General features: G+C 45.0%; 1 protein-coding gene and 1 pseudogene across 2 annotated transcripts; both read left to right on the plus strand.

Moving 5' to 3' along the window:
- Positions 1 to 226: 226 nt before the first annotated feature.
- On the plus strand, positions 227 to 5,237 carry LOC136467725 (uncharacterized). 2 transcript variants are annotated; one of them, XM_066466496.1, is made up of 5 exons: positions 227 to 339; positions 437 to 1,208; positions 2,656 to 2,772; positions 2,871 to 3,235; positions 4,710 to 5,237. In XM_066466496.1, exons 2-5 carry the CDS (start codon positions 531 to 533, stop codon positions 4,993 to 4,995), a joined length of 1,446 nt encoding a protein of 481 aa, XP_066322593.1. In that variant the 5' UTR covers positions 227 to 339; positions 437 to 530; the 3' UTR covers positions 4,996 to 5,237. The 2 variants fall into 2 exon arrangements, with proteins under 2 accessions (XP_066322593.1, XP_066322594.1); XM_066466497.1 differs by having other exon boundaries at positions 529 to 1,208.
- Positions 5,238 to 6,073: 836 nt separating this feature from the next.
- LOC136467727 (sphinganine C4-monooxygenase 1-like) lies at positions 6,074 to 8,284 on the plus strand (annotated as a pseudogene).
- The last annotated feature ends 7,282 nt before the right edge of the window (positions 8,285 to 15,566 follow it).

The raw sequence follows: 15,566 nt of genomic DNA on the forward strand, positions 1-15,566 counted from the left end.
AAATATACCTTTTATCTTAATCTCTCTTGAAACAACTATGGAAGAGCTTTTTATTCCACCAATTTCGAAAAGCAGAAAGCCAAAAGCCAAAAGCAGGATCAACCCAGCTTTCAAAAATAAACTACAGAAAAGCAGCTGCTTCTGAAAAAATACCCTCCAAAAGCAACCCTTTGGTTAGGCTTTTGACTTTTGGGGCCAAAAGCCAAAGCCAAAAGCTCAACCGGGCCTTAGACCCCGTACAGGAGTCGAGGACGAAAAGCTGAAGAGGTTTCGGGTCACCCGGAATCGGTAACGCAACTACCCGTCCTCACCACTAGCGCCGTCTCCCTCGCTTCGCAGGTCCGTGCGCTCTTCCTCGTCCTCCTTCCATCCTCATCTAGGGTTTATTCCTCTCGGCCACGCTTTCAGAAACAATCCGTTGATTGCTATTCGATAGATTGTACAAAGGAAGCACATGGATCTAGCTTGATTTATATCGAATTCAGCGCAACTGATCGTGGGGATTCGATTCTCCCTCGTTCTGATCAGCCATGGTGAAGAGGCTTAGGCGCAAGGGCGACGCCTCCTCCGCGCCGCTGCCCAAGGCCGCCGCCCCTGGGTTGACCAAGCCCGACAAGTTCAAGAAGAAGGGGGTCAAAACCGCGGGCATCTCTGAGGCGTCTGCTTCGGCGCAGACACCCGCCCCGAAACCAGTCAAGACTAGTCCGGCGGCCGCCGCCGCCGCAGAGACTGCAGATGACCGGGTCGCGCAGAGAAAAACGGAGAATAGGAAGTTGAGTAGGAAGGAGACGATGAAGGGGAGAGAGAAGAAGGGAGAGGGGGCCAGTGACGGGGTCGCCCAGAGCAAGACGGAGGGGGAGGCAGAAGAGAGGACGACGAGTAGGAAGGAGATGATGAAGGGGAGGGAAGAGGAGCGTGTGAAGAGGGAAGCGAAGAGAAGGAAGACGACGGGGAAGGAAAAGGAGGAGGAAGAAAGTGGTTCGGGATTCATATTCATGTGCAGTGCGAGGACGAAGCCAGAGTGCTACCGGAACGGCGTGTTTGGCCTGCCCAGGGGGAAGATGGATGTGGTGGAGAAGATCCGGCCAGGGGCGAAGCTGTTCCTGTATGATTTTGACCTCAAGCTAATGTATGGGGTGTACAAGGCAGATACAAGGGGAGGATTGGATCTTGTGCGACATGCCTTTGATGGGAAATTCCCTGCACAGGTAATTCTTGTATCTTATTGTTTGCTTTGCTTGTATGGTAAACTTAGTCCTGCAATTCAGCTCAGTCAGTTTTACAAAGTTAATGAAATAGTACAGTGAAATACCAAGGTGGTGAGGACACATGTTGTAGGTTTATGACTGTTGTCATCCATAGGGGTATATGACAAAATAGTTTATCAGTTTATTTGCTCAATGGCTCACTGCTATAGTGTTCATGGTCACGGCATTCAAGGGGCATAACTTAATTTCATCTTTAAACTAGGAATGTCTTGTTTTTAATACATGTGTAGCCTTTGGCAGACTTTTTTTTTCCTGACGTATCAAGTGCCCTTATCTGAACTAATGATCATACTTGCATTGCCATGAAAGTGGATTGGAGGAAGGTTTGCTACTGTGTTTTTCAGGTTCTGAACACATATGGGTTGTTATCCTTAAGAAACTGTACTAGCCAGTGTCCCCATCCTCTCAAAAAAGGGAACAACAACAACAACAACATATCATTCATCATACTGTGCCTTGCACACTCTTATTTGTCCGGCTCTGTTTTTTTTTTCTCACTTCGGGTGGAAACCGGTCTGAGAAATCAGCAAGCATTTGAATGCCTCTATTTATATGTCTTGCCCTTAATCAGCAAGCATTTGAATGTCTCTATTTATATGTGTTCCCTTCAAATATTATAACTAATATATACATTTGTTAACAATCAACAATGTGAGATTCATGGAACAAAAATACAATTTCGTAAAATGTTTTTTACCACCTTAGATTAGATGTATGCTGCCCGACTTGCCTAGAAAATATTTTTTTGAATGCTACTAAAATTGTCTAGATATTCTAGAGAGCAGGGATTGTTTTTCCTCATGGTTTTGATGATAACTAGCGGTACACCCTCCTATGAAAGCCATTAACAAGGAACATCCCCCCTCCCCGGTGCTTCACGTTGAGCCAAGGTTGGTTCTTTAGCTGCTTGGCCTAGTGCAAATGCCATATCCTAAATCCATGCTCAAGATTTAAACCCCAAACATATGCCATACCTCATATAAATATGTTTACATCAATTGATTCACAAAATTATGTTTGCTTTAATGATCATTTAATTCCTCATCACCCAAAATATCCCTATGGTTTTACCATCTCTATTGCTTGTTCAATTTATCCAGATATCCGCTTTTACAGCTTCTATGACTACCTTGCACAATACTTTTTGCTAGACTAATGAGGGCGGAAGGATGATTTGGTGAGTTAATTAAGGGCACTTTGTGTTAACCTAGTATAGGAAGGTGGTGATTGTTGTTATCTTGGTTTGGCCTCCACATTATCATGCAACCTTTGCTTTTCTAGCCATTAAATGGATTTTTAATTGTAGATGGATGGCCAACCAAAGTGGATGATGTTTGAATGGTGACATTGTTATCGCTTAACTAACTAACTTGTGTCCTTGATGTAGGTTAAATTTAGCGTTGACATGGATTGTCTTCCTATTCCTGAGAGTAGTTTCAAGAATGCCATTAAGGAGAACTACACCTCAAAAGGCAGGTTCAGCCAAGAGCTCAACTCTAAACAAGTGAGTCATGGGGAATGTTCTATATTGCAATGTTGTATATACAAAATAAAAGGCACAAAATTTTGTTTCATGCTTTAAGTCATGGCACTATCTTGTAGGTTCAAAGACTATTGGCAATGTTCAAGCCTATTGGCCTTTCTCAGCCAGCTCCACAACATATCGAGGAAGTGCGACGATCACGTATCGTTGAAGATATTCGAAAACTGAGTGATTATGAAGAAAGAAGACGATTGCAACATATTGAAGAAAGGGGTGCACCTATTAATGTCCATGCACATCCTCTTGAAGATCAGTACAAGATAACACGATCATTACATCCTCCACTTCTTGACGAGCCTCGACGTGGTGTGGTGCTAGATCCTTATCACATGCAAGAGCCTCAACATGTTCCTCTTAATTACTATCACCAAGTGGCTACTAGGTCTCCATACCATCAGCCTCATATGGATATTATGCATGAAAGGTAGTCTTTTAACTGTAATCTGATTTCTTAATTTGGGTGCTTGGTCAGGTTATGCGAATGTTAATCCTTTTTCCGAAATGATCTAGCTTATTGAGGGCTTCTATTTAAATGCCTGACTCATTTATATCTACTTGGCGGACGTTAGGCTCCTTTTTGAGCTTGAAGCCACAAAATAATTAGACTCCTAGAGGAGTTGAGATATTTGGGTTTCTCATCGGAATAGGAGTGAAACAGATTTTGTCTAGAGATTACTTTCCTTTATTTGCTATATGTATCTTTTGAACTATACTCTCATGCCAACCATAGAAATACTTGCCTTGCCTCTTTGCTAGTATTCCATTACATTGTCTTTTCTTTCTTGTTTTCTCTTTTGCAGTTCAACTATGTCGACAACCATGTTCAATCATTGCCTTTTGATTTGTCATTAGGAAAGCCAAGCTCACTCACTTAATGGCTTGCAATTAGCTAACATATAAACCATATGTGTATTTTGATTGCTCATTCAATGGTTACATGTTTTTTTATTTGTAAGTAATGGTTACATGTTTGGGATGAAGAAAAAGGAGTTGGGTATTTTATCGTTGGTCAGTCTGTTTTGTGGCAAGAATGAACAAAATAGGCAAAAGAGATTTTCCCTATGCTTTGGCCAAAGCTTGCCAAACAATTGTAGCGTGGCAGCCGATTCAATTGAGGTGTTGGCTGTGTGTTAGTTCAGCTTGATCCTTAACATGCTTAATGGAAGTGTGCATGGAAGGAAGCTTTGAATATGGTCTGTATTTTAGCTTCCAGTTTGAAAATATGTTGGAAATTTGTTTCAGTCGGTATGTAAATCTGGAATACTGTTGTTGCACTATTAAATGATCCTTGTAGAGGTAGTGATTCTGCAACTACCAACTATGCAACAATCCAAAGTTCCATTATACAACATAATTTAATAATCAGTGATTCAGTGTCATTTGCTATGCAAGAGATTAAAATATCAGGAATGAAACCTTAAAAGCATTGTGTATTGGTTGTCATATACTCCCTCCATTCCAAATTGTAAGACGCTTTGACTTTTTTATACATCGATTTTGCTATGTATCTAGACATATGGTATATCTAGATGCATAGCAAAATTGACGTACCAAAAAAGTCAAAGCATCTTATGATTTGGAACATGAGACAGTATTTCAGAAATATAAGAAAAGAAAAGAAGGTTTCACATGCAGAGTTTGGTGTTGCACTAAGTGCTTTAGATTTTATTTTTTGTATACTGTTCTTACCTTACCTGTCTATTTTTCAGTGGGCATCGCATAGCCATTTTAGTTTCTGTTATACTTGGTTTACTTTGTAAGTTTTGTTGCTAGCTTGTAGGTGATATTTTTGTTTGAATTCAATGTTTTTATGGAGAGTCCATTTTTCCTCACAAAGTTGTATTTCTATTATCTTTTATGAAAATATTCAAATTCTTGAACTTCACTGTTGTTTCCAGAACTGCAGCTGAGGCAACTGTTAGGGATCCACTTCTGGTAAGAGATCACCCAGCACTGTCAGGAGAGCTTGCTGCACGGTCTGAACGCGTGGATGAGCTGTACCGTTCCTACAAACTCTCTACACGCGCAATGGACTTCAATCCGGGAGCATCCTACCAGACAACTTATGAGCACCCGACTAGTGTTTATGGTGAAGGCATTCAGCGGCCAGTTTTGACAAGGGTCAATGGCCCAAGTTTGCCTGTGTCCACCCGATATTCCTTTGCTGGCCCACCCGGATATTGATGATCACCCAGATGCAAGCACTCAAATTGGCCCCAGCCATTTTACCTGTTAATGTAGGCAATGGCTTCTTGTACACAGTTGGAAGCCAGGATAGAACCTGATGGTAGTAGCTTTACAGTTTATCCATCGCCTTTGGTTTCTTTTGCAAGATAAATGTATGAAATGAAATGTGGGCCTCGTTTGACCCAAGTTGTTTAAACAAAAATGCAAAGGGATGAATGTCTTTGTGACGATTTGCAGCAGAGCTCTTGCAGAAATGATTTTTTTGCGTTGGTTGCCTTGCCAGAAGTCCTGTACCTCGTCCTTTTTATCTGGATGCAATTACTTATGGCAGCAAGTGGATCATAAGATCGTTCGGTCGCTTTCTCATCATGATCTGTTTTGTTAGCCATGGTGGCTGCTTGGCTTAGGAAAAAAAGGTCGGTCGATGTGTACTTCGGAAGCTTGTCCTGCAGATAGGATGTTTTACAAGCAAAACATAAAAAATGGCCAAGTCCATAGGTCAGTTTTTGCTTGAAGTTTTGCGGATAGACTGTTGCATTTGTTGGTCCAGTTGTCTCAATCGGTTCCGAACTGGTCGTCTTTAACCACATTATCTCACTGGCTAGTGCAGTAGTTTTCCCCTTTGCCATAAGCAAACGTTGCACGTTGGTGCTTGCGTTGCGTGATGCCAGACCAGTAGGCCACCCGCACCCGGAGACCGTCCACGAATAGCATCAGCATAAACTGCAGCGGCAGGCCGGCAGCTCCGGGCCGCTCAAGATGGGGTGCTAAAAAAAAATCCGACGTTGGTCGAGGCATCAAGCAGGAACCTCCAGATGTGGTTGTTGCCGTTGCGATTCTGGAAGGCTTTGTTAAGCCAGACGAAATGTCAAACGAGTCTTCTTCTGGAAAAAAAATATCTAGTAGTAGTATTTTTTTATTTTATTAAAATTTTGGTAGTATAGTACTGTACTTGATAATGATACGACCGTGAAAAATCCGGTGATGGTAGGTACCATCAGACTTTGTCTGGATGTGAGCCGTCCGTTGCGTCTAATCAGACGGCCAGGAGGTTAGGCCGGCCAATCTACGCTACCTGGTGGTGTCCTCACCACAGAGGGGCCGCCGCCTGTGCGGTGGCCAGCAGCCCAGCATCGCCCGGCCGGGTTCGTCGGGAAGCGACCGAACCCTCCTTCGCGTTGGAACCAACACCCGCCCCCAACCTCGTTCTGACCGACGGCGACCTCCGCGCCGCGCCACGCCACCGCTATATACACCCTCCCTTCCCCGCCGTGGCCGCCAACCTCACCAGGGAAATCCAACTCCGGTTCCTCCTCCTCCCTCCGCCTCTCCCGCCGTCGGAGAGATCCGGGTTGGCCAGCCCGGTAATCCATCCCTCGCGCTCGTGCCGCCGTAATTTCGCCTCCTAACCCGACCGCCGGGAGCCACAGCGGCGCCGGAGGCGGTGGAGGGGGGACGATGGGGATCGGGGCGGTGTCGGACGAGCTGCTGGGCACGTTCGTGCCGATCGCCGTGTACTGGCTCTACTCGGGGCTCTACGTCGCGCTGGACGGGGTGGGGCGGCTCGACGGATACCGGCTGCACACCAGGGAGGAGGCCGCCACGAAGAACGTCGTCTCCAAGGCTGCCGTCGTGAGGGGCGTTCTCCTCCAGCAGGTCTTCCAGGTCGCCGTCGCGCTCACCCTCTTTGCGGTAATCTTCTCCTCCTCGGCGCCATCTGTTCCTTTGTCTGTACCACGGAATTCCAGGATCGTTTTAGTTGGTTTTAGATGAGCCCCGTGCTTAATAGGTGCTTCCTTTGGGCGTTATCATTCTGTGCAACGAAGCAAACTTGATGTTTTTAATTGCACAGGAAATGATCGATCGAGACAACACACCTTATAAGTCTGAAGCACAAATTGGTTTACAAGCCTCCTGGATTGTATTTGCATCCCATTACTGCATATAGCTCAACAGCCTTCGTATTTCCTTCTAGACTTTGTTCCTGAGCATCTATCCTAACCAATGAAGCATAAAGCAAAGTGAAGCAAACCAGATCATGTTTTTAAAGAAAGTCATCAGTTTTGGTTATTGAAGACTTTCGGTGATTCTTAGCAAACATGTCTTACTTACATGCTTTGAGGATTTGAAAGCTGAACATAACATTCAATACACATGTAGCTAGTGAAGTGGATTAAAATCCTTGTGTCAGTAGTATAGCGGGTGGTTGCTGGGTTAACCATGTTGATTCTGATTGGAATAAAACTAAGAATTTGAATATAAATCAATATAGGTTCATGAGAATTCACTGATCTAGGGGATATCTAGTTCTATGATCAGTCTTGATTTTGGAACCAGCTTGACATCATAATGTTTCTTTTGGGTTCCTAAAAAATGGTTCATCAGTGAATTGTTCGATACACATCATCTATGTAGATAGGTTTGTTAACATGCTGACATTTTCCTTCACAAACAGGTTATTGGTGATGAGAGTGGTATTGGACAGAAGCAACCTCCTGCTCTTGTAATAGTGTTGCAGTTTATAACTGCAATGGTTGTTATGGACACATGGCAGTACTTCATGCACAGATACATGCACATTAACAAGTTCCTGTATAAACACATCCATTCCAAGCACCACACTCTTGTAGTCCCTTATTCCTTTGGAGCTCTATACAACCACCCTCTTGAGGGCCTTATTTTGGACACCATTGGTGGTGCACTCTCATTCCTTGTTTCTGGTATGACTCCACGGACATCCATATTCTTTTTCTCCTTTGCAACCATCAAAACTGTGGATGATCATTGTGGGCTGTGGCTTCCTGGTAACATCCTCCAGGCGCTGTTCAGCAATAACAGTGCTTATCATGACATTCACCATCAGCTCTATGGTAACAAGTACAACTTTTCACAACCCTTCTTTGTGATGTGGGACAAGATACTCGGAACTTACATGCCCTACTCTATTGAACAACGAAAAGGAGGGGGTCGAATCAAAACCAGCTAAACTCGACTGAGCTGAGGATACCAAGACTGATTAGTACATGCATGCATAGTTTCTGATTCTTGTTTTGACTTGTCCAATACTCTCATGCTTTGTGGTACTGCTGACTGCACAAATGATGTAAAACTCACCGTGTTTCATAACTTCGTATAGTGAGGCTGTTTTTGTTCTCTACTTTTTTTTGGGGGTTTGTTTTTTGGGGTGTTCTATCTTGTAACAAGATACAGTGAGTAAAGTATTGTAATGTACCAAAGAATACTCAACACACTTGATTTGTGTCCTGTGGATTGATCTATTCTTCCATCCGTCGTGTTGTTAACAAAGAAAGTTGATATTAGCACATGGCACTTCATATAGCCTTTGCTCATTCCTCCTTTATTTACTTGTGCTTCCGTCCGTCCTGTTGTTAACAAAGAAAGTTGATATTGGCACATCCGCACATGACACTTCATATAGCCTTTGCTCATCCCTTCTTTACTTGTGGTGCATTTGATCGTTGATTTGCTACTTGACCTCGATTTGCTAATTGACCTCTGCAGATTATTGCGTTCTATTGGTTTGCTTTAATTTAGTCTTCTGAAGGTTTTTTGTCAGGTTATGACTTATGTCGCTGCCGCAGGTTTGATATACACAGAATTTTCCATTGTCAGGTTGTGACTTATGTCGCTGCCGGAGGATTGATATACACTGAGGTCCCGTTTGCTTGGAGGAATCTGGAGGAATTTGTAAGACGAAAACGCTGTTCCGGATGAAAAAAGAAGCGGATCAAGCCGGATTTAGGGGCACGCGAACGGGGCTTGAATTTTCCATTAAAAGCAACTGGCAAGAAGTTTGTGGGGGCTGGGGGCATTGTACTAATATTAATAGCGAGGAATATATTTACAGCAACAAGGCAACAAGGATATATAGAGGTGGAAATGGATTAGAATCCAAATCCAATGGAGAAGTCTAATTAAAATCTAACAAAATAAACAACATCCAATCTAAATCCAATTCCAAATGATTAATGTTCAATCCAATTTGCTTTGAAGTCCAAATCAATCCAGTAGGATCCAAATAATAGCAAAAGTACTATGCCTACATGTTGACTTCATGCCTAAAACTGAACTTTAGAATTAAATTGTCACGTTTATACTCATTAAAGTTTTAATGAAATTGACTAAAATTTGTTTAAGATTACTTATATGCAAATTGGTGTGGCTATATATACACGTGAGTTCCAGGTTAAAAGATGAACCCTATAATTAAAACCTTATTCATATCTTAAAAGTTTGACAAAATTGACCGAAATTGGTTCGAGACGATTCAATATAATATTTGACAAAACTGACTAAAATTAGTAGATGATTCAATATAACAGCCTACTATTTTATACAAATTGGTGTTTGTAACACCTCTGGTGTTACAAGCTCGCTAAGCACTGAGATTATGGCCTGAGAGATAGATCTCATAATATTGTGAGTTCGTTTACTTAGCGTAAAGAGGTGGTGATGAAAACTCCTAACAAAAAGAATAGAATGAGTTGTGTTAATTGTTGGCATGAAAATAATTTCTATGAACAACGACCAATTATAACCGGAGTATAGTGTGGAAATAAAGATTTGAGGGCAAGTTACGTAGTTGGGTATGTAATTTTAAATCTTGGAGAATAATAATATCAGCTAGTATTTTTGGGAAGCTTGAAAATCAAATTGAAATTAAATCCACTCTTCACGGTTAAGTCGGCAAACAAACGATTTAAGTTTAAAGTGCTATCTTTGGTAAATTATATAGTGGAACATACTTAAATAGTGCTTTAATATTTTGTTCCTACGAGTTAGTACGAAGTATGGACTAAGTCATGGTATGTTAGTTGAAATTAACAAGGCTTAGACCTTTTAGAAATTATGGCAAAAGTGTTAAAAGTTGTAGATCGGACTAAACCCTTAATTTTTCTAAGTGGGAAATGATAGGCAGTGTCGTTTAAATAGTGCTTTAATATTTTGTTCCTACGAGTTAGTACGAAGTATGGACTAGGTCATGGTATGTTAGTTGAAATTAACAAGGCTTAGACCTTTTAGAAATTATGGCAAAAGTGTTAAAAGTTGTAGATCAAACTAAACCCTTAATTTTTCTAAGTGGGAAATGATAGGCAGTGTCGTTTTTTGCGGTTAAATCCTAACAAAAACAGAGTAAGCAGTATGTCTATGTTTTTGCACGATCGATTGCACCACGGCGAGTACATCAGCGTAGTATGAGTAGTTGTGGTGTGGGTAGATTGTTGTTTTCACAAAAATTACCCAAAACTCGTCAGAACGTGCTGTGAACTACGTCATGGACATTCTGTTCGTGAACCCGTGATCGGGCGACGAGCTCATGTTGGCGGGCTTGTATCTTCATCACTAGTCGCTCTTGGGGCGTAGGGAATACTTCGCTGGCTAGCTGATAGTCCCAGTTGTGAGTTGGGATAGCTGGTCGGTCTCAGGTCAAGTTAGGCACATTTTTTCGTTCGCTTTAAAACTCGTGCACGCCACCCTTGTCACTTTCCTGTCTGGGCTCGTGGTCACCGTGTGCACGCGCGTGGCGGGCGCCGGGCTCGGATGTTGCCGGCCACGGCTTTCTCCTCTAGCCTGTGCGCGTGTCGTTGCCGCGTGTCGGCCGACGCCTTGGCGCGCCCCTCGCCTTCCTACGCCCTCGTGCTGTCCTGGCCGCGCCGTGCCACGCGCAGGGCTAGGCTAGTGCCTTGGCGGCCGTCGTCAGATCGACATCGCGCTCTTCCCGCCGTCCAATCCAGCTACCGTCGAGTCACTAGTGGTCTTTCCTGCCTCATCGCGTGCCTATCCTTGTTGGGATGTCGTCGCTCCTCTCGTGTCGCGTCGCGCCTTGACTCTGTGCGGTGGCTTGCGCTTGGCTCGCGCTTGGCTCTATTTCGCTGCCGTAGACATTGTCCGCCCGGATGAGCCGTCCCATCCCGATAGCTCACGACCGCTCCTTCCGAGCCACGCCGTGAGCTTGTCCTTGCGTATTTATCGGGGCCTTAGCCGGGTTTGGCCAGGTCAAGCATAGCTGTCGCTGCCTGCCTTGATTAGTAGAGCTGCGCCATACCTTGCTCGCAGTCTGTTGCACGCCACCCGGGATCAGCGTTCCAGCAGCTAATTAAGAGCGACTGCTTATGGGCCAACTCGTATAAGGGCACAGGTGCGCCTCGTAGGTGGCCAATTTGGCCGCCGCCGGCCATAGGCGTCGCTGCAACCATAGGTTTGGGGTAAGTCCCTCTCCATGGGAAAAGAATCAAATTGAGGGTGTTTCTAAGCTCGTGTTAACTTTCTATATCTGGTGCTCGTTTCTGTTTGGCTAGGGCGTGCGTCGTTGACGTGCTGACGCCACCTTGTCCGCACTGGAGCACCGCCGCGCCCGCCGGGCGCACGTGGCTAGCTCGACTCGAACTCCCTCCGACTCAACCGTCACCACAACACGAACCGTGGTGAGCTCCTGATGCCTCCCTGCCATCTCAACCGCCTTGTTCGAGCTTGAAAGGATCAAGATACCCAAGAGGGGGGTGAATTGGGCTAATTCTAATTTTCTTTGCAATAATTAAACCCTACAGTTAACCTACTTCACCCCTTGTGCCTAGAAAGTGTTTCTATTATTCTACCGCATAAAAGTATAGCAACCTATGGTCCAATCCTACTCTAGCATGGCAATTCTATGAATGTAAAGATAAGAATTGAATTGCTAAAAGTACATGCTTAAAGTAACGAGAGAAGGAGGAACACGGTGATGTTTTGCCGAGGTATCAGAGAGTCGCCACTCTCCACTAGTCCTCGTTGGAGCAATCATGCAAGGGTGTAGCTCCCCCTTGATCCGTGCAAGGATCAAGTGCTCTCTACGGGTTGATTCTTCGACACTCCGTCACGGTGAATCACCCACAACCGCTCACAACTTGAGTTGGGTCATCCACAAGCTCCGCCGGATGATCACCAAACTCCCAATCACCACCAAGCCATCGAGGTGATGGCGATCACCAAGAGTAACAAGCATGAACTCTCACTTGACCACGACAAGCCTAATGAGGTAGATGCACACTTTGCTACTCTTGCTTTCACTAATGAGGCCTCTCTCTTGGATTCTCAAATCTCAATCACCTCACTAGGACCTTGCTCTTCTTGGCACTCTAAAGGGTGTTTCTTAGCTGTTGGAATGAGCAAAAGTGATCCCTTGAGTGAATAGAGGAAGTATTTATAACGCCTCATTCAAAACGAACCGTTATGAGCCACTGCGGGGTGATCGGACGCTCCAATCAGTTCTCCCCACAACCGAGCAGTTAAGTTATGACCGGACGCTGACTGGATGTGTCCGGTCACAAAAACTGCCCTCTGGAACCTTACTGATGTTGACCAGACTCTAGAACCCAACATCCGGTCACTTTGCTGCTCAACGTCCGGTCAGTAGCCGGAACCTTACTGGAGTTGACCAGACTCTGGCACCCAGCATCCGGTCACATTTCACTCAGTGTCCGATCGCATCCAGATGACTTCACCTTGATCAAATGAACTAACCGGACTCTGTGCCAGCGTCTGGTCACACTGGAACCAGCGTCCGATCAACATTTGACCCTCTATTGACTTCCAACTCGCAATCATATATGAATCAAGTTTGCTCCAATTGATCTAAGGGCTTTTTAGGAGCTACCTAGTGCTAGATTTAACAAGTGTGCACTACACCTAACCCACTAGACTCACCTAGGTCAAGCTACCCGTCCATACCCCCCTTAATAGTATGGCCAAAGGAAAAACAAAGTCCTAAACTACTCTAAGTGTCTCTTCAACACCAAACGACATTTAGAACTAGTCCATCCTTAACCTTGTCGTTCATCCTTTGAAAACCAAAATGATTTCCATCATAGGGGCATGACCATCATGATTGCCCAATCAATTGTCATTACCATGACCTAACTTAATTACATCTGTAAAACACACGTTAGTCACAGTAATCTCATATTATCATTAATCACCAAAACCCAACTAGGGGCCTAGATGCTTTCATTTATGTTTTTGCACAACCGATTGCACCACGGCGAGTACATCAGTGTAGTATGAGTAACGCTACCATCCCATGCCTACCTCGTGCTGCCGCGCCACCGCACCCACCTCTGCCATCGCGCCACCATGCCCACAACTGCACTGCCTCACCACTACCGCGCTTACGCCTCCACGGCCTCGCTAGTGTCCGCGCCTACATCACAGCGCTCATGCCCATGCCTGCATTGCACTACCACGCATTCCTGGCCACCGTACGGTTTCACACCGCCAAACCCTAGCCCTAGGCGTATCCTTGTCAATTCTGGTGGTGCCCCGTGATCCTTTCCTTTGCTTGTTGGTCACCGGATCATCGAATTTCTTTAGGTAGCAAGCCATCAATTTCAATTTTGCTTCTACTGCTTGCTTCTTAAGGTTTCTCATCTCTAGATGAATATTGTGATTATTTATATTCCCTATATATTCTATTGTGCAGCAAGTCAGTGCTCTTGTGATTGTTGTGGCAGTTGTCAGTGAACTCAAGGCCAAGCCCGTGAGTACGAATTGAGGCCAAGCCTCACGAGTGTAAGTCGGTAGTTGTTTCCTATGAGTGGCAGTGATTCTCGTCAGCTTCAGTGATGGCACGGTGCAAGAATGCCAGAGGTGGTCCCGGTGATGAGGATCCAAGGACTCTGCCTTATCTAACTGCTCAGTAAAAAGGAAAGGCAAAAAAGACTATAATGAAGAAGTGCAAGTTCACTGATGTTGAGGCAGAGAGGGCAGCAGTAGTGGCAGCCACCGTAGAGCGTGCAGAGAGAGGTATAGCTGGCAGTGGCATTCGCATAGGTGACTAGTTGTCACTCGCTCAGAGGTCTACCATCAAGAGGATTGAGGCCAGTCTTGGTAGTCCACCTAGGACTGTCATTCTTGGAGGATGATGTGTCTCTTTAGAGGAGAGTTAGACTTAAGGGGAGACTGAGTAGCAGACACAGTCGGCAGAGCAGACAGAGGATGCTCAGTAGGGAGAGCAGGCTGAGGAGATAGAGCAGGTAGCATAGCCACAACTTTGATGTTCTGGTCACACACACACTCAGGTGTCACCAAGGCCTAAGACATAGAGGAGGGGTTCTCATCCACCTCCCAGACCATAGGGTTTGCCTCTGGTGGTTCACCTTGACCTAAGGGCAGCCACAGCCAGATAGGTGCAACAGCTATGATTTGTACAATTTGAGGACTGGTTTCCACCAAGGTAGGATGAGCGTGCCTTAGAGCACTTCTACACCATGTTGCAAGAGGATTTCTATAATACATATCTCAACAGTGGTGTCATATCTCAGAGGGTCTGCTCCATAGAGTCTCTTGTTGTAGCTACAGGCGAGCAGATCCGCCCTCACCTTTCTTATCTGCTAGGCTTGTCAGATCTTCTTAGATGGACTGGGCGGTATGTTCCATCTTGGGTCCATGAGTTCTACTCCTCTCTTTGGATTGACCCGAGGCACAGATTCATACACTTTGCTTTTAGAGGCCATGACTATAGGCTCCAGAGCTCGAGGGTCAGAGAGATACTAAGGATTCTAGAGTCCCCTATTCACCTTCACGAGGTATGCTATGGACAGACAGAGCCTCCGAGATGCCCTCATAGCGGACTTGTGCCACCTATAGATCTTGTCAGACCTTGCTTCACAGAGCCGTTTAGTGAGGGGTCAAGCAGGATACCACATGATCTTACACCTATAGCTCATCTTCTTGATGCAATTATGAGGAGGACTCTACTTTCGAGGATGGGCTACCGCGAGGGCCTGACTCAAATTCAGCTTTGGCTAGTGTATCACCTGGTGTCTTAGACTATCTTTGATATTTGGGATGTGATACTTTCATAGATGGAGGATACACTAGCAGAGGGCTTCAGAGGTCACCGTCAGCTACCTTATGCTCATTAGATCACTTTTCTAATCTGAAAGGCAGTTACACAGAAGTCTCCTGAGACAATGGCAGAGTACACAGGTGCTACTACTGAGTTTCCACCATATGACATGACCCAGATGCTACATCATAGTCATGCGAGGACACCTCATTAGCCGAGCCATCGCCTAAAGATACTAGAGACAATAGCTCAGCAAGATGAGATCATTAGAGGCATTACAGCTATAGAGGAGGAGGAGCTTGATGCATAGCAGGATGATGTGGTCGAGAGCGACCCGAGTGATAGCTCTGATGATGACTATCAGCCAATTCTGCAGATGGCTCCTTGACCACACGACAGAGAGGCCAATGGCTCTCCGCTCCACCATAGCCATCGTAGATAGGCCCAGCTCTTCTAGCTATACTTGAGCGGATGAGGCAGGACTAGGCACGCTAGGCATAGGAGACCGCAGCTGCACTTGCTTAGGTTCAGGCTTGACATATGATGAGTTTTAGAGGTAGCAGTAGGCCATGCAGCAGCAGCAGCTTGTGATTTAGCAATAGTTACTTGGCTTCATGTAGCATATATTCACTGCTATTGGGGTTGCTCCTCAGTAGTCTACACCTCAGATAGGCTAGTCTGCTACCACCACTCCAGTGACTCCAATTGTATAGCTTAGTGGGCT

This window comes from Miscanthus floridulus, chromosome 7 (assembly GCF_019320115.1).
Source record: "Miscanthus floridulus cultivar M001 chromosome 7, ASM1932011v1, whole genome shotgun sequence".
Taxonomy (NCBI): Eukaryota; Viridiplantae; Streptophyta; class Magnoliopsida; order Poales; family Poaceae; genus Miscanthus; species Miscanthus floridulus.